Raw genomic sequence first — 18296 nt, forward strand, 5'->3', positions numbered from 1 at the left:
TGTTTACTCTTGGTCCCCCCTCCCTCCATGTTTACTCTTGGTCCCCCTCCCTCCATGTTTACTCTTGGTCCCCCCCCTCCCCTTGGTCCCCCTCCCTCCATGTTTACTCTTGGTCCCCTTGGTCCCCCTCCTTCCAGTTTTCCATTTATATTCCTAAAGTTGCGCTGTCATGTTAAGCGCTGGTCCCTCCCTCCAGTTTTCGATTTATGTTCCTAAAGTTGCCCTGTCATGTTAAGCATTGGGCCCTCCTCCCTCCAGTTTTCCATTTCTATTCCTAAAGTTGCCCTGTCATGTTAAGCGCGGGTCCCTCCTCCCCCAGTTTTCCATTACTAGTAATTCCTAAAGTTGCCCTGTCATGTTTAGTCCTAGTCCCTCCCTCCACAATGTTCCCATAGCTGTTCCTAGCAGAGCTGTTGTTGAGTCAGGTTTACTGCTTCCTGTTTCTCTCAGCTCAGCTAACCCGTGAAAGAGAAGAAGGGAGGGAGGGAGGGAGGGAGGAGGGGAGGACAGTATAAAGAGAGGTAGAGACCGGAGAGGAGGCACACAAAATAAGGATTGTACACTTAGGAAGAAAGAAAGAGAGAGAAGGAGAAGACAGTCTCTCATTGTGGGAATATAACAACAAAGAAAGGACCAACTATTGTATAACTTGTGAACTGGTGAGTGAAAAAACTGATTTACAATTTGACTTTTGTGCCATTTCTGGGTCATAGCTTTCAGTCATAACTTTCTATAGCAACTGACATTGCAATTCATGTTTGGGTCATATAGCAACATGCAAGTATCTGATGTGTGATCATTGTAAAGGCTTATTGTCAACATACATATCATGTTTATACGGTGTACTCTGTTATAGATAAGACGGTATGACACCGTGTTATCTCAGTCATATTGATGGTTTTCTCTGTTGTGAATACAGATATGGAGACAGACAAGAAGATGCAGACACAAGTGGAGCTCACAGACAGGTAAGGCTGTTGTTACAGCCAGCAGTATACATGCTACTGATGTCTGTGTTTTGATTGAACTTAGCAGACAGTTAACATACGCTGTCTCTGTGCTGGTCTCTACCAAGCATATGAAGATCTCAGACAAACCAAACTGTTTCTTGTGTTAGTAAGTGTCTTAGAAACATGCTGCTTTTGCAAGAGGCAGTGTTTCATGGGGTGTTCTTCTGAGTAGGTGTCTATTGCTCTGATCTACTTGTCGTCACCTGCAGTATCTTATCCCCATTAGCAGTTAGCCTCCATTGATAGACCCATGTTGGTTTTCCACCTCTAAGTGATATGTCACCCAGCTGTCCTATATGTCAGTGGGCATTCCCCCTCTCATCCATATGTCAATCATCACTCAGTGTGTAAGACAGTCTTTATCACAGGTTGAAAACAGAAGTTAACATGACCCCCCCATCTCGCTCTCTCTCTCTCTCTCTGTGTGTGTGAACAGTACAGTAATGCTGTAACTTTACAGGTTGAATACAGGGGTTAATGTGTTTTCCTCTCTCTCTCCCACAGTGATCTGTCTGAGCAGATTAAGGCTGTGACCAAGGACAGCCATGTCAGAGCAGAGAACACCGAGCTGATGCTGGCCTACCAGAGAGGAAATGTCAGTCTGACACAGTACAAGGTAATCAATCATTGACATATCATTAACAAAGGCAAAGATTCATCTCTCTGTTTAAACCTCTGCTGCATCTTAGTAAATGGAGATACTAGCAAGTACAACGCAATTAGTCTTGTGATTCCCTATCTACACTGTAATTCACATTAGTAGTTCCGTGTGGACATGCAACATTTTTCGAGCTGGAGCGCCATGCATCATCATGCTCCATCATTCTATCATGTGCTGCTATCAACTGTTGTGGGTCAAGGTACTGTGTTTTGTGTATAATGGAAGTATTGAGACTAACCCTAGTTTATATCCTTTCCTTGTCTCCTTTCCTCAGCTTCTCCTGTGCTCCCTCTATGAGATCTATCAAGCACTAGAGGAAGCTCTGGACAATAACTCCAACCACCCGAGTGTCGCACCTATATACTTCCCCCTGGAACTAGCACGGCTGGAGTCAGTGGAGAGAGACCTGGAGCATTTCTATGGGCAGGACTGGAGAGAGAAGATTGTTGTACCGGCTGCCACTAAAATATATGCCCATAGACTCAGACAGGTGTGTATTAAACTGGACTGGTCTGTGGAAGTTGAATCGTACCATAATGCTTTATAACAGGGTTTCCCCAACTCGGCCCAGGGGCCTCCTCTGGGTGCACATTTTAGTTTTTGCCCCAGCACCACACAGCTGATTCAAATAACTACCTCATCATCAACCTTTGATTATTTGGATCATCTGTGTAGTGCTAGGGTAAAAAACTAAACGTGCACCCAAAATGGGCCCCAAGACCGAGTTTAGGAAACCCTGCCTTATGTAACCACGAAGGGTGCAAATGAGGGTTTCAAAAATCCAATGTAAATTCAGCCAAACGTTAGAAGTTGAGATAATACAATTTTAAAAAATTGGTTACTTGGAATGGGTTTATAGTGCATTCACACCAGTGACTGTACTGACTCTCTCTCTCCTTCTCTCCTTCTCTCCTTCCCTCCACAGATCGGCAAAGACAACCCTGAGTACCTAGTGGCCCACGCGTACACCCGCTACCTCGGCGACCTATCTGGCGGACAAGTCCTTGGCCGCATTACCCAGAAGTCTCTGGGGCTGAAGGGTGGCGAGGGTCTGTCGTTCTTTTCCTTCCCGGGCGTGAGCAGCCCCAACCTGTTCAAACAGCTGTACAGGAGTAGAATGAACAGCATAGAGCTGGAGGAGGAGGAGAGGAAAGGAATGCTGGAGGAGGCTGTCAGAGCCTTCGAGTTGAACATCCAGGTGAGGAGGAGAGAAGTGGAGGAGGAGAGGAGTGGAGGATGGGGTGGGTTGGGGAGATGGGGGGGGTGACGAGGAATATTGAAAATGGGACAGCCATGGTTTAGGGGGGATATAAGGTTAGATATTAGGGTTGGTGTTCAACTATGAGCTAAGTGAGTGCCATTTAGTTTTTTTTTATGAGCTTCTTGGCTCTTCGTACATAAGATGACTGACTTTTGACTGATGTTGTCTTGCCTCTGTCTGTGATGCAGGTCTTTGAAGATCTTCAGAAGATGGTGTCTGTGACAGAGACGGAAAGTGAGCTCATGCATACGACAACCAGAAATAGATGCACAAGACACTCGTCGACACATTCCAAACTGGCTGAGGGTAAGTTACGCACACGCAGACACACACACACACACACACGCATAGGCACATGTGCGAACGCATGCACGCACACACAGACACCACACGCACGGAAACACACACACGACTGAATATGATGACGGTGATATTTAGTACTTATGCAGTTAGTGTGTTAGATAATACTAATAATTCCTCCTTTTCTCAGGAGAGAAACTGACGGCTAGATCCCTTCAGATCCAGACCAGTCTGGTCAACGCATCACCCCTCTTCAGAATGGTGCTGGGGATCTGTGTCGCCCTGGCAACAGTTGGCATGGGAATCTATGCTTTTTAAAGTTGTAGAGAAGTGTTTTCAGCGAAGTTGTATCCGTCCATAACAGAAGATTACCCTAGACTTAGATGATGTTGGGAGTATTTTTGTACTTTAAAGACTTTAAAGAGAATGAAGGACCCCATATTTTATAATGTTGTTGATCCTAAATAGTTTTAAAAGTTGTTAAAAAAAACAAAAAACTGTACAGAAGTAAGTAATAACTTAGTAATATAAATTCTTATGGTTCCTGTGTTGTATGTAACCACATTAAACTATGAGTTAGGATGTGTATGATATTGATACATGTCCATGTGTCTGACTGGCAGTACTGACTCAATGTCCACCAGTATAAAATCATTAGTACACTAGAAATAGACTAGTACTCCTGAACATTTTGTGAAATTTCTGTATCATTTATCAATGTCACTGTGAAAATGCGAGCAAAATGAAATCTATCCTTTTTCATTTACAATCTCAAGATTTAGCCATTACTACTGTAATATTTCTACCTGTCAAATGCATTTTTGTAAAGTCAGTTATACTGTTTGTGAAATTTGTTCAACAAAAATATTTGTATATATTGTATATATTTGTACTTTTTTAAATAAAAAGAGTATACCATGTGGGGTATAAAATGCACCGATCATTTCTTCATCGTCTACATGATTTAAAATCCTTTCTTCTATCAACATGCAACCAGAGAGTAACAATGTAGATTGAACATGTCATTTTATCTCAATCAGTGTGCATAAAAAAGTTTGATTAATATACTTCAAAATGAAGAGAACAATAAAATAGGAACATAAAAATATCAGGCTGTTCCAGTTCTGTTCTAGTAGGAGTCTTGTGGGGTTTCTAATCAGAAATGCTAAGGCCCAAATCCCATCCTTCTATTTCCCAAATAATAACAGACACATTCGATAACAATGTCAGGCTGTTAGAATTCTCTTCTAATATATGAGTCTTGTGGTGATAATAGGCTTTAGAAGCCCCTTCATTACATTTCCTTCTGAAGATGTTGCGAATCCTCATCTTCTTTGGCTTGTCATGCTCCACTTCCTGTCCAGCGCAGTCCTCGAAGACTGAGAAGGCTGGTCATCTTCTTTGGCTTGTCATGCTCCACTTCCTGTCCAGTGCAGTCCTCGAAGGCTGGTCATCTTCTTTGATGGTCTGGAATGTGGTGCTGGTGGCATCAGAACGAGGTGCTTCTCTAGGCTCAGCCTCCTATACCAGCTGTAGATAGTTCTGTGGTAGGATGGGCTCCAGGTCTAAATGCCAGTCGGAAACAACAGCTTGGGAGGGTTCCGATTCCGGGGGAAAGGGTCACTAACTTCCTCATTCTGCTGTGTTTCTGCTCTAATGTCTCCTTGGTCAGGTGCCGAGCTAGAGGTCAGTGGCTCAGAGTCTGACACAGCAGCGTTGCTTTTACCTTGCTTCTTCAGCTCTGTCTTCTTTGAACAAGAACATGGTTCTCCATCATACTCTGGGTAATAAGTCCCTCCTCCTTGTTAGCAGCAAACCGATCAGGTACACTCTTAGCAATCCACAGAGCTACAAGGCAAACCACGTAGAGGTTGAAGATCTTTGATAACCAGTCCAAGTGCTCTCGCCAGCACCGTTCTGGGGCCTAGTATCTCCTCCAGGTTCGCCATGATGTTCGTGGCCACTGTTGGTCAATTTCTTCAACAAATGATCAGGTCTATATAATTATCAAACATACATTAGTAATGGAAAGGAAACACAGACTCTGTTTAAGCATTAAAAATACTCCTTTAGTAATATAATTTCTAGGCAGAAGTTGGTACGGAGTACAATATAACAGTATATGATAGTTTCTCCCCAAGTTCTGCAAAATGTCTAAGACATCCTGTAACTCATATAACCTCTCCCAGTCCTCCTTGTGTGAGTTTCCCTGGCAGCAACATTTTAATAAATCTAACCTCCCCTGACAGCAGTAACCATCTTATCAGCAATTAAAAGCTCAGAAGTGGGTTTGACCAAAACTTGACCTTTCATCACAAGTACAGGGTCATGACAAGGGGAACGAGTGTAAGCATCTTCTGACAGGTGGCTGGTTTCATCAGGTCTGTGACAGCCTTGTGTTGTCGGACAACCAGATAACCACGGTGGGATCCAGACAGGACGAGTCTGAACGTAGACACCTTCTGATAGTGTCTGAAGGTCACAACACTCAAAACATGGTTAACACACACACAGAGAGGTCCTGAAGAGGAGACCCTTACAGTTTATCATAACACAATGTATTAACCCTTTAAAGGGTATAAGGCCTTGGTTTAACCCTCTTCACCACCTCCAAGTGATCTGTGGACTGCTGAAGAGTGTTGACCAGCTGCCCCCCCGTGGCCTGGCCCATAACAAGGACCATAGGAGAGCTTCTGCATCCTTCAAAAGAGGGGTGACCTTCAGAGAAAGTCAGTTCCGAAAGAGTTTGTAAGTCACTTGAAGAATTACCTGGGAGATAATGTCCTGATGGTTTAACTGAGCACCACGACCTGCTTCGAGAAGGTCTTGGAGGCAGCTCGTCACCTTGGTCCCGAGTTCAGTGAGGGCTCTTTGGACGATGTCCCTTGTGCTGTCTCTTCCTGCTGCCATGTCCACCAGGCTCTCCACGACCTCCCTGACTTCCTGTGGAATCTCCACCTGGAGCATCTCCTCTGACCTGATGTCAGGTTGGGCATGTTTCTCTGCGTTGTCAATGAAGAGCTGCTGCTGCTCCACAATGAACTTAACATGTATTTCTCTCTTTTCCATGTGATCTCTAAATGCTCCTCTTATGACTATTGATAGAGGTTAAAACAGCAGTCTATAATAAGATATTTATATATTCAATTTTCAATAAATTTGCAAAAATGTCAACATTCCTGTTTTGACTTCGTCATTATGGAGTATTGTGTGTAGATGGGTGAAGAAAAAAACACAATTTAATACATTTTGAATTTCAGGCTTTAACACAACAAAATGTGGAATAAGTCAAGGGGTATGAATACTTTCTGAATGCACTGCATGTATTTCTTATGAAACACACAGCATGCCTCTATTACGACAGTATTACACTGAACATAGTCACAAACAGGGATAAGATAAGCTGGTCATTCCTTTCCAGTAGACCGGAGAGACGGGCATCGTTCCTCATTGAGCTCTCTCCAAACATCCTGCTTGATGTTAACGAGCCTGTGCCGACTCCTCACCTTCAATGTCTGTCTGTGAGTTTCAATTTAGTGGAATATTGAGTTGCATATTAGCAGTGGCAAATGTTTATATGAATGAAAGCATTTACAACTAATTTTGAACACCTGACACACCTGACAATGTCATTTTGATCAGGCTATTATGGATCTTTCACATCTCGCTGGTTATAAAGTGAAGTATATTTCTTACCAGCTTAACGAGGCAGGGTTTTCTCCCCTCTCTCTTCCTGAAATCTACAAATGAAACAGAACGCATATCAGTCACTTTGCGTCATATATTCAGCAAAGAGACTTATCGTATTTTGGCCATGTATTTAGCTTCATTATTAGCTAAACAGGAAAGTGTTGGACAGGTTGACTGCCTGTGGACCTTGAGGTTGCTCTCACTTCTTCAGGAAGGCTTTCTCAACATTGAAGATGATCCATCCCCTCATGTGATTGACAGTGATGTAGGTTGACAGTGCTGCCTGCCCCTGAAGGGTCAGGAACTCTCTGATGAGCTTCTCTGTAAGACAGGCCATCATCAGCTCTGGAACCAGTGAGTAGAGCTCTAATGGCCATTCATTTGAACTCATACAAACTTACAAGGGATATGACGGGCCACGTTTAACCTGTTATTTATCACTTCCTATGTAGTCAAACAAACAAAATGGAGAGAGATGTGTATGCCACAACGCCAGATATAGGTTATGAAGTGATTTGTCTTCATAAACGAATATTGAGGTGTTTTACACAGTGACGTCACTTGATGGCGCTCAATGTCAAGCGACGTTTTTGTCATCATACAATTGAATTTGCCATGTGTCCTGCGGGCCGCTGTAAACCCATAGAGAGCCTATTGAATTACTAGAGGGGCATTGTCAAATGTTAAGCGGAGCAGCACAGGAGAACCCAAGAGCAGACTCAGACCAGGAAACAGGGATGAATGAACCAAGATATTTATTGCAACACAGGGAGAGATGAAGTACAGATCCAGGGAAGCTTGGATGAGTTGTAGGAAACCTGATGTGGAGGCTGAGGTTGGAGTGAGCTGGGTTGGGACAGGGTAAACCGGTCCGGAGGGGAATCCAAGGGAGTGATGATGAGTTGAATTCAGAACAGGGTAGCGAAATGTGGAACAGAAGACAGGAACCAGTCAGAGCGGCAAAATGAGATTACGATCTGGCAGAGTGGAAGTGGCAGGATTGAGTATTTGTAGAGGTCTTGATTATGGAACGGGTTGCAGCTGGTGGGGAACTGTTCTGACTCCAGCACATCTGTCTCCAACCACACAATCACACACAGAGAGAGAGAAGAAGAGCGAGAGGGAGAGAACTGGGGAAATGGCTGCAGGTCAAGGAGACACCGAATGTCCACTAGGGGGTGTAGCAGGAGAAGATGTGACAATAAACCCTCAAATTTCCATAATTGGGCAAACACGGCAGCCATCTTGGTCAGGGATGAATCCTATACCAGTATAATTACAATGAATGGCAGGATAGGCAGAGGTAATATACAGCTCTGGAAAATATTAAGAAACCACTGCAAATGATCCGTTTCTCTGGTTTTACTATTTATAGGTATGTGTTTGGGTAAAATTAACATTTTTGTTTAATTATATAAACTACTGACAACATTTCTCCCAAATTCCTAATAAAAATGTAAATTAGAGCATTTATTTGCAGAAAATGACAATTGGTCAAAATAGCAAAAAATATGCAGTGTTGTCAGACCTCGAATAATGCTAAGAAAATAAGTTCATATTCATTTTTAAACAACACAATACTAATGTTTTAACTTAGGAAGAGTTCAGAAATCAATATTTGGTGGAATAACCCTGATTTTCAATCACAGCTTTCATGCGTCTTGGCATGCTCTCCACCAGTCTTTCACATTGATGTTGGGTGACTTTATGCCACTCCTGGCGCAGAAATTCCTCCACCAAATGTCACAGTGGGTGCGAGACCTGGAGAGACCTACAAGCCACAGTGTCTCGCACCCGCTGTGAAATTTGGTGGAGGATCAGTGATAATCTGGGGGTGTTTCAGCATGGCTGGATTTGTCTTTGTGAAGGACGCATGAATCAAGCCACGTACAAGGTTGTCCTGGAAGAAAACGGTCTTCCTTCTGCGCTGACAATGTTCTCCAACTCTGAGGATTGGTTTTTCCAGCAGGACAATGCTTCATGCCACACAGTCAGGTCAATCAAGGTGTGGATGGAGGACCACCAGATCAAGACCCTGTCATGGCCAGCCCAATCTCCAGACCTGAACCCTGACTCCAGACCTGAACTCATGACCTGTCCATTTTCTGCAAATAAATGCACTAAATGACAATATTTGGAATTTGGATGTTGTCAGTAGTTTATAGAATAAACCAAAAATGTAAATTTTACCCAAACACATACCTATAAATAGTACAACCAGAGGAACTGATCATTTTGCAGTGGTGTCTTCATTTCTTCCAGAGCTGTATATGAAATTTGGCAGATGCTTTTATCCTAAGTGAACCAACTTGACTGACCTTTGGCTCATCATAAGGTTCAATACCATTCCAGTATTCTAACTCCTAATGTTACCAAGAAGACTGTTCTGAATGCTTAAATAATGTCATGTCTACAGGATACTTTCACTCAAAATGACAACTTATTTATGAAGAGCTTTTCAAACATTTTGTTCAAATGCAACATGTGTGTATACAATTGAACCTAAATGTATTTTATTCTACTATAAGCATACTTTTGGTTTGTTCGTTTATTAGCTGAGCACGTGAAAACGATGTTAAGACAGTCTTTTCATATTCTTGATTTATTCTAATACATTTGCATATGTCATATAGAAGTACACACCACATTAGTTTGCACTACATGGATTTACATGTACTGGTTTTCATTTCAGACAGACAATTAATTATGAACACAAAATATAAGACATTCACGTATTTAATGATTCTAATATGTGTGTATCTAGAATTATGAGCCTTTAGGAATAAAGATGCCTGCTGTTAAGCAGAGAATACATGTAATGAAATAGGCAGAATCAACGTATTAGGCAACTGAAATAATAAAATAGGCAGTATCAACCTATTACTGGCCTGTCTGGCCTGCATATAAACCCAGCAAAAAAATAAACCTCCCTTTTTCAGGACCCTGTTTTTCAAAGATAATTCATAAAAATCCAAATAACTTCACAGATCTTCATTGTAAAGGGTTTAAACACTGTTTCCCATGCTTGTTCAATGAACCATAAACAATTAATGAACATGCACCTGTGGAATGGTCGTTAAACTAACAGCTTACAAATGGTAGGCAATTAAGGTCACAGTTATGAAAACTTAGGACACTAAAAGAAAGATGCCCAGGATCCCTGCTCATCTGGGTGAACGTGCCTTAGGCATGCTGCAAGGAGGCATGAGAACTGCAGATGTGACCAGGGCAATAAATTGCTATGTCTGTACTGTGAGACGCTTAAGACAGCGCTACAGGGAGACATAACAGAGAGCTGATCGTCCTCGCGGTGGCAGACCACATGTATCAACACCTGCACAGGATCGGTACATCCGAACATCACACCTGCGGGACAGGTACATGATGGCAACAACATCTGCCCGAGTTACACCAGGAATGCACAATCCCTCCATCAGTGCTCAGAGTGTCAGCAATAGGCTGAGAGAGGCTGGACTGAGGGCTTGTAGGCCTGTTGTAAGGCAGGTCCTCACCAGACATCACCGGCAACAGTGTCGCTTATGGGCACAAACCCACCGTCGCTGGACTAGACAGGACTGGCAAAAAGTGCTCTTCACTGATGAGTCACGGTTTTGTCTCACCAGGGATGATGGGTCGGTTTCGCGTTTATTGTCGAAGGAATGAGCGTTACACTGAGGCCTGTACTCTGGAGCGGGATCGATTTGGAGGTAGAGGGTCCATCATGGTCCGGGGCGGTGTGTCACAGCATCATTGGTCATTGCAGGCAATCTCAACGTTGTGCGTTGCAGGGAAGACATCCTCCTCCCTCATGTGGTACCCTTCCTGCAGGCTCATCCTGACATGACCCTCCAGCATGACAATGCCACCAGCCATACTGCTCGTTTTGTGCGTGATTTCCTGCAAGACAGGAATGTTAGTGTTCAGCAATGGCCAGCGAAGAGCCCTGATCTCAATCCCATTGAGCATGTCTGGGACCTGTTGGATCGGAGGGTGAGGACTAGGGCCATTCCACCCAGAAATGTCCAGGAACTTGCAGGTGCCTTGGTGGAAGAGTGGGGTAACATCTCACAGCAAGAACTGGCAAATCTGGTGCAGTCCATGAGGAGGAGATGTACTGCAGTTCTTAATGCAGCTGGTGGCCACACCACATACTGAACATTACTTTTGACCCCCCCCGCCTTTGTTCAGGGACACATTATTCCATTTCTGTTAGTCACATGTCTGTGGAACTTGTTCAGTTTATGTCTCAGTTGTTGAATACAAATATTTACACGTGTTAAGTTTGCTGAAAATAAATGCAGTTGACAGTTAAGAGGACGTTTCTTTTTGCTATTATTAGGAGATAGGACTCTTAAAAAACCCTCCTTATTTGCTCCCTGAACATGACCAGGGCCCTTGCCTAGCAGGGGACAGAAGACCTCTGTGTCATCATTGAGGTCATCTCTCTTCCATTCTTAGCAGGCAAAAAAAACATGTAAATAGGGTCTTCTTTCTGGATGACCTCACTGTAGCGGACAATGATGGTGAAAGCATCCTGTGGGTGGGATACACTGGAATCACAAGACACCTCAATCTAGCTAACCTGTTATGCCAAAGATGGTGCACTTGAAATTCATTATTACAAATTGCTAAAACAATGTAACAACTATGACGAAACAGATACAAAATTAGAATATGGTAATAAGAAGCCATATATGAAGAAGGTTAGATTTGGCATTCACTTTTTATTGTAGTTTTTCCTAAAAGCTGAGCCCTCATTGCACACACACATTACAAAACCCAGAAACAGCAGCCAGGAACAGTCTGACTAATCATATTCTTCTTTCAGTCGACACACTCTCCATCTCCGGCTTCAAGGAGCACTAAAACAATGACACGAGTATCAGAAATGATTGTACTTCACAGGAGTTGGCTCACGTTCACCTAAAAGGGCATAGGTCTAGGACTGAACTGAATAGCAGCCATACTTTCCCCACTTTCACCTGAAGAGAGTTGGTGATGAGGGTACATTTCAAATACGCTCCTGGTTTTGACTTCACCACAGTAATGTCCACGATCAAGATAGTTACATTCAGAATGGGTTCAAGTCATAATCCATTCTATTCTCCTCAGTTTGAGTCTGTACCCTCTCTCACTTGTCCTTACTTTGTTAGTATCAAACCACAGTCAATCAACAAGAGTTTCCTATTCATTTTAGTCCAATAATTAATCGACAAAACTGTTTAAAAAGCCTCTGGAATTCAATCATGTAGAATAGATCATCACTACAATACAAAAAAACAGATCTATATTCACAAACACATTTTCTGACAACATTGGAAAAAACACTCTAGATACAACCTTTACACAAAGTATCCAAAACAGTGTAAATTATATTTTGACACGTATTCATTCTCTTTCTCTCTTGTCAAACACTTCTACAATAAAGTTATTCAAAGAGACAATAGAGTGAGTAGTAGGAGAAATAGAAGAAGGAAGAGGGAAAAGGAGAACAAAAGATATTTCCTTTGTCCTGATTCAAGGCCTGTCGTCACAAAGACTAGGAGTACATATAACTGATCCAAAAGGCAAAACGGTCTCCTACTCTAAGACTCTTTGTGAATACAGTCCCAGACCTACACGGTACCAGAGGAGATCCCAAGGTGCATAGAATTCGGGGATAGATAATGGCACAGCATTTTGGGTCACGTCCAAAATGGCACCCTAATCCCTACATAGTGCACTACTGTTGACCAGTTCCTGCATCGTGCTTTGCTCAAAAGTATTGCATTATGTAGGGATTAGTTTGCCATTTTGGACGCAAAAGTCACTCACTAACGGTAAACATAAGAATGAACAACAACAACAAACCATGATCTCATAAGAGTAAGATAGCACACAGTCAAGGCAAAGCTTTGTAAGGAAAAAGATCCAAGGTGAAAATGCAGTTTAAGGTACTAAGAGCTAGCCCAGTAAGGCTGGCCACCTTGGCAAGACAGCACAAATAGATCTGGAACCAGACTAACTAACAGCTACAACAACCCACCCTGTAAAACAACATACATACAAATCCAACATCTCCAATAAAGGTATGAGGCCAGTAGTGACATCTCCAATAAAGGTATGAGGCCAGTAGTGACATCTCCAATGAGGCCAAGTGACATCTCCAATAAAGGTATGAGGCCAGTAGTGACATCTCCAATAAAGGTATGAGGCCAGTAGTGACATCTCCAATAAAGGTATGAGGCCAGTAGTGACATCTCCAATAAAGGTATGAGGCCAGTAGTGACATCTCCAATAAAGGTATGAGGCCAGTAGTGACATCTCCAATAAAGGTATGAGGCCAGTAGTGACATCTCCAATAAAGGTATGAGGCCAGTAGTAAGTCATGAGGTAACCTACTAGACCGGCATGGGATGGAGACCTCACAGTTTATTCTCATATCTCATTACTTTGTGAACTTTTTTCTCTCTCTGTGATTGCCATTTAATGAGAAAAATGTTTGCATTCTAGTCAAGAGCCCTGTGCTGTTTTGAAAGACATTCAAGGCCATACCCGTCTTAAAGCTAATTGGCCCGAGACAGCAGTGTTAAGGTCGGGGGTCACCTTCTTTTGACCAATCAGAACGGTGCAATTCTAGCACTTCCTCACATCATATTGCACATTTTAGTCTGGAGGGGGATGATTGAAAAGGGAATTAAAATAAACCAACCACATTAACAAAGTTATAGATCGGATTGTGCCGTCTTATCAGCTGTTGTCAAGAAGACAGCACTAACAGATCCAAGACCAGCCTACATAAACTAAACTAATGGGACAATCTCTAGTCTACCACCCTCAGATCATCCAAAGGTAAAATCAGTTGTCAATAATATCGCTCATCATGACTTCTAAAGATCTCCATCTATATCCTTCACTTCACTTAAGATGTATTTGGCAACAAGTCTGAAAAGGCGAAAGAGACAGACGTTCCTAATTCCAAAAGCCCCAATACAGAGTAGAACACCCCACTTTCAACACACTCATTGTGGTACACCCTACATATGGAGCTTCCAAGTGGCGCAGTGGTCTAAGACACTGCATCTTAGTGCTAGAGGCGTCACTACAGACCACCTGGTTCAAATCCAGACTGTATCACAACCGGCAGTCTCATAGGGCGGCACACAATTGGCCCAGCGCCGTCCGAGTTTGGCCGGTGCAGGCCGTCATTGTAAATAAGAATTTGTTCTTAACCGACTTCACTAGTTAAATAAAGGTTACATTTAAAATATATATATATTTTGATACAACCCATCACTCCTCCCAGGGCTGTGTGACTAGGACAGAACATCCAGGTTAAAGAGGTGATGTGTCATAAGGGTGTTTGGCACCTCTGTTAAAGGGGAAGTTTCTAGGATTGTGTGCACCCTATTCCCTATTTAATGCACTACTTTGGATCAGGGCCTATAAGGCTCTGGTGAAAAGTAGTACATTAAATAGGGAATAGTTTTGCAACTGAAAAAAATTTAACAAGCACTTCTTATTGGACAAGTCCAGGTCAAGTCCCTCCCTGCTTTAATCAGTTTTCTTCTGTTTGGCCTAATGAACAGGACCCAGCCAGAGACTGCTCAGATGAGTGAACTGGTCTCCTCTGAGACCAGTTCAGTTGGTCTCATAGGAGGAGAGCAGGGCAGCATCCACAGGCTCCATACAGGAAGGACAGGTGAAGGACCTCATCAGCCAGGTGTCGATGCAGTCCACGTGGTAGATGTGCAGGCAGGGAAGGAACCGGATGGGGTCGCCATACTCAAAGTCATTCATGCAAATCGCACACCTGGAGAGAGTGAGGCGCATGACATGATAGATAGCATTTAGTCAAAATGTGGTACAGGTTTCAAATAATAAGAAGCCTACAGCTAACTTACATACACTTGGTAATGGATGAGGTGAGGACCCACTAATATCCTTCTGGGCCATGCATGGCTCAAGATAATGTGGCTAGAAATAGGACATTGCTAGTAAATTAGTGTCTAAATAGGTTGAGCTACAAGAAAAATTATATGGTTGGTCACAGGGCAGAAAAATACATACTCTTTGACTTTCTTGTCAGAGGGCTCAGAGCCGGGGTCGAAGATGCCTCTGGGGAGGTGGTGGATGAGGCCAATCCGCTGGGCGATACGGACCTGCTCCTCCTCTGTTAGCTGGCTGGCCAGGCACGTCTGACTGGGGGTGGGGTGGTACACTGGCGCATGGACACGCTCCTGTATGGATCCAAAACTACATGTGGATCCTCTACTATCTCAGTCAGATTTTATACCATTGACTTGATGGGGAAATGGACAGAAAGCCTTTATAGGTGTTAGTAAGCTAAACCATACCAGAATTTCTCACATGACAGTTATAGCTTACTAGTGAACCCTAAACTTCTGACAGAATACGAAATGAGCAAAAAGATACAAAACACAGCCCATGAAACATACCACTAGGCTAATTTAACAACGTGGACAGTTAGTTGACATTGTTATCAATGAATCCCCGGTATAGATGTGATCCATCTCCCCCTGAATTTACCTGGTAAGGCGGTGGAGGCTCCCCTGGAACACTGGCTTCCTGGGACTCGTTGAGGAGAGACAAGTCGTCGGCGCCTTGCGAAGACAAACAGTTCCCCATTGAACTGGACCAGCACACACAACCCCCAATACGAACAGGACAGCTATCTAACAGGACAGCAAGATAAGCAACAAAAACAAATATTTGTACGTGTCTTGCTCAATAAGTTGTCTTTTTAGCTAGCCTGCGGGGTAGCTAGCAAATAGGAATGAACAACAGCCCTCCAACGTCGATGCAGAAAAACAATTCTAATCGCTGTGTAACTTCGAAATAAAAGTCAATATCGCTCGAAACAACGACATGTAAATGCTGTCTCTAATTTTCCAATACCTAAGTCAGCGAACTGTAAATGACACCGATTTCAATTTGTGTTATTCGATCTGACTATATTTTTAGATTAAACCTCTTGATGAATCCATCTTTGTTTTGGCTTTGTTTACAAACTGTATACACAGAAGTGACGTAGCTAGTTAATAGGAAGTTGGGAGATCCGGAAGTTGCCTTTCGAAAAAATGGCGGGTAGGTGGACGAGAAAATATGCCTAATAAGCAGCAGTGTAAAGTAATTAAGTAAAAATACTTTAAATTACTACTGAAGTCGTTTTTTGGGGGTTATCTGTACTTTACTATGTATATTTTTGACACATTTTACTCCGCTACATTCCTAAAGAAAATAATGTAATTTTTACTCCATACATTTTCCCGGACACCCAAAAGTACTCGTTACATTTCGAATGCTTAGCAGGACAGAAAAATGGTCCAATTCAAGTACTTACCAAGAGAACATCCATGGTCATCCCTACTGCCTCTGATCTGGCTGACTCACTAAACACAAATGCTTTGTTTGTAAACAATGTCAGTGTGTTGGAGTGTGCCTCTGGTTATCCATAAAACAAGAAAATCATGCCGTCTGGTTTGCTTAATATCAAGAATGTGAAAGGAGTTACATTTTTTACTTTTGATACTTATATATATTGATACTTGTATATTTTTGCAATAACATTTACTCTGAACAAAACATTTCAAATATTTTTACTGAGTTACAGTTCATAGAAGGAACTCACTTAATTGAAATACATTCATTAGGCCCTAATCTATGGATTTCACATGACTGGAGAATAGCATCAGGTCTGGTAGATATTACTGCAGTCAGCATGCCAATTGCACACTCCCTCAAAACTGCACACTTTTAGATTGGCCTTTTAATGTCCCCAGGACAAGGTGCACCTTTGTAATAATCATGCTGTTTAATCAGCTTCTTGAAATGCCACAGCTGTCAGGTGGATAGATTGTTGGAAAAGGATAAATGCTCACGAACAGCAATGTAAACAAATTTGTGCACATCATTTGAGAGAAAAGCTTTTTGTGCATATGGAACATTTTTGGGATATGTTATTTCAGTTCATGAAACATGGGACTAACACTTGTTGCGTTTATATTTTTGTTCAGTATACTTTTAATACTTTAGTATATTTAAAACCAAATACTTTTAGACTTTTACTCAAGTAGTACTTTACTGGGTGGCTTTTACTAGAGTCATTTTCTATTAAGTATCTTTACTTTTGCTGAAGTATGAAATTGGGTACTTTTCCCCCCACTGCTAATGTAACGGATGTGAAACGGCTAGCTTAGTTAGTGGTGCGCGCTAAATAGCGTTTCAATCGGTGACGTCACTTGCTCTGACACCTTGAAGTAGTAGTTCCCCTTGCTCTGCAAGGGCCACGGCTTTTGTGGAGCGATGGGTAACGATGCTTCGAGGGTGACTGTTATTGATATGTGTAGAGGGTCCCTGGTTCGCGCGAGGGGACGGTCTAAAGTTATACTGTTACACTAATAACACTAACAATAGTTACAGTGGGGGAAAAAAGTATTTAGTCAGCCACCATTGTGCAAGTTCTCCCACTTAAAAAGATGAGAGGCCTGTAATTTTCATCATAGTTACACTTCAACTATGACAGACAAAATGAGAATTATTTTTCCAGAAAATCACATTGTAGGATTTTTAATTAATTAATTTGCAAATTATGGTGGGAAGTAACTATTTGGTCACCTACAAATAAGCAAGATTTCTGGCTCTCACAGACCTGTAACAACTTCTTTAAGAGGCTCCTCTGTCCTCCACTCGTTACCTGTATTAATGGCACCTGTTTGAACTTGTTATCAGCATAAAAGACACCTGTCCACAACCTCAAATAGTCACACTTCAAACTCCACTATGGCCAAGACCAAAGAGCTGTCAAAGGACACCAGAAACAAAATTGTAGACCTGCACCAGGCTGTGCAGACTGAATCTGCAATAGGTAAGCAGCTTGGTTTGAAGAAATCAACTGTGGGAGCAATTATGAGGAAATGGAAGACATACAAGACCACTGATAATCTCCCTCGATCTGGGGCTCCACGCAAGATCTCACCCCGTGGGGTCAAAAGGATCACAAGAACGGTGAGCAAAAATCCCAGAACCACACGGGGGGACCTAGTGAATGACCTGCAGAGAGCTGGGACCAAAGTAACAAAGCCTACCATCAGTAACACACTACGCCGCCAGGGACTCAAATCCTGCAGTGCCATACATGTCCCCCTGCTTAAGCCAGTACATGTCCAGGCCCGTCTGAAGTTTGCTAGAGAGCATTTGGATGATCCAGAAGAAGATTGGGAGAATGTCATATGGTGAGATGAAACCAAACTATAACTTTTTGGTAAAAACTCAACTCGTCGTGTTTGGAGGACAAAAATGCTGAGTTGCATCCAAAGAACACCATATCTACTGTGAAGTATGGGGGGGAAACATCATGCTTTGGGGCTGTTTT

The 18296-nt window shown here is 42.6% G+C and overlaps 2 protein-coding genes across 3 annotated transcripts; one reads left to right on the forward strand and one right to left on the reverse strand.

Moving 5' to 3' along the window:
* Positions 1-504: 504 nt before the first annotated feature.
* LOC121846003 (heme oxygenase-like) lies at positions 505-4172 on the forward strand. Its single transcript, XM_042318695.1, has 7 exons — positions 505-659; positions 920-968; positions 1515-1626; positions 1946-2161; positions 2597-2869; positions 3121-3238; positions 3423-4172. Exons 2-7 carry the CDS (start codon positions 922-924, stop codon positions 3548-3550), a joined length of 894 nt encoding a protein of 297 aa, XP_042174629.1. The 5' UTR covers positions 505-659; positions 920-921; the 3' UTR covers positions 3551-4172.
* Positions 4173-14005: 9833 nt separating this feature from the next.
* rnf11a (ring finger protein 11a) lies at positions 14006-15957 on the reverse strand. Of its 2 annotated transcripts, XM_024416779.2 has the most exons (4): positions 15821-15957; positions 15452-15597; positions 14972-15141; positions 14006-14714 (listed from the first exon to the last, which is right to left on the reverse strand). In XM_024416779.2, the coding sequence occupies exons 2-4, from the start codon at positions 15548-15550 to the stop codon at positions 14543-14545; spliced, it is 441 nt and encodes a 146-aa protein (XP_024272547.1). In that variant the 5' UTR covers positions 15551-15597; positions 15821-15957; the 3' UTR covers positions 14006-14542. The 2 variants fall into 2 exon arrangements, with proteins under 2 accessions (XP_024272547.1, XP_024272546.1); XM_024416778.2 differs by having other exon boundaries at positions 15452-15948.
* Positions 15958-18296: the final 2339 nt, after the last annotated feature.

The sequence above is a fragment of the Oncorhynchus tshawytscha genome, unplaced genomic scaffold (assembly GCF_018296145.1).
Source record: "Oncorhynchus tshawytscha isolate Ot180627B unplaced genomic scaffold, Otsh_v2.0 Un_contig_4934_pilon_pilon, whole genome shotgun sequence".
In the NCBI taxonomy this organism is placed as follows: domain Eukaryota; kingdom Metazoa; phylum Chordata; class Actinopteri; order Salmoniformes; family Salmonidae; genus Oncorhynchus; species Oncorhynchus tshawytscha.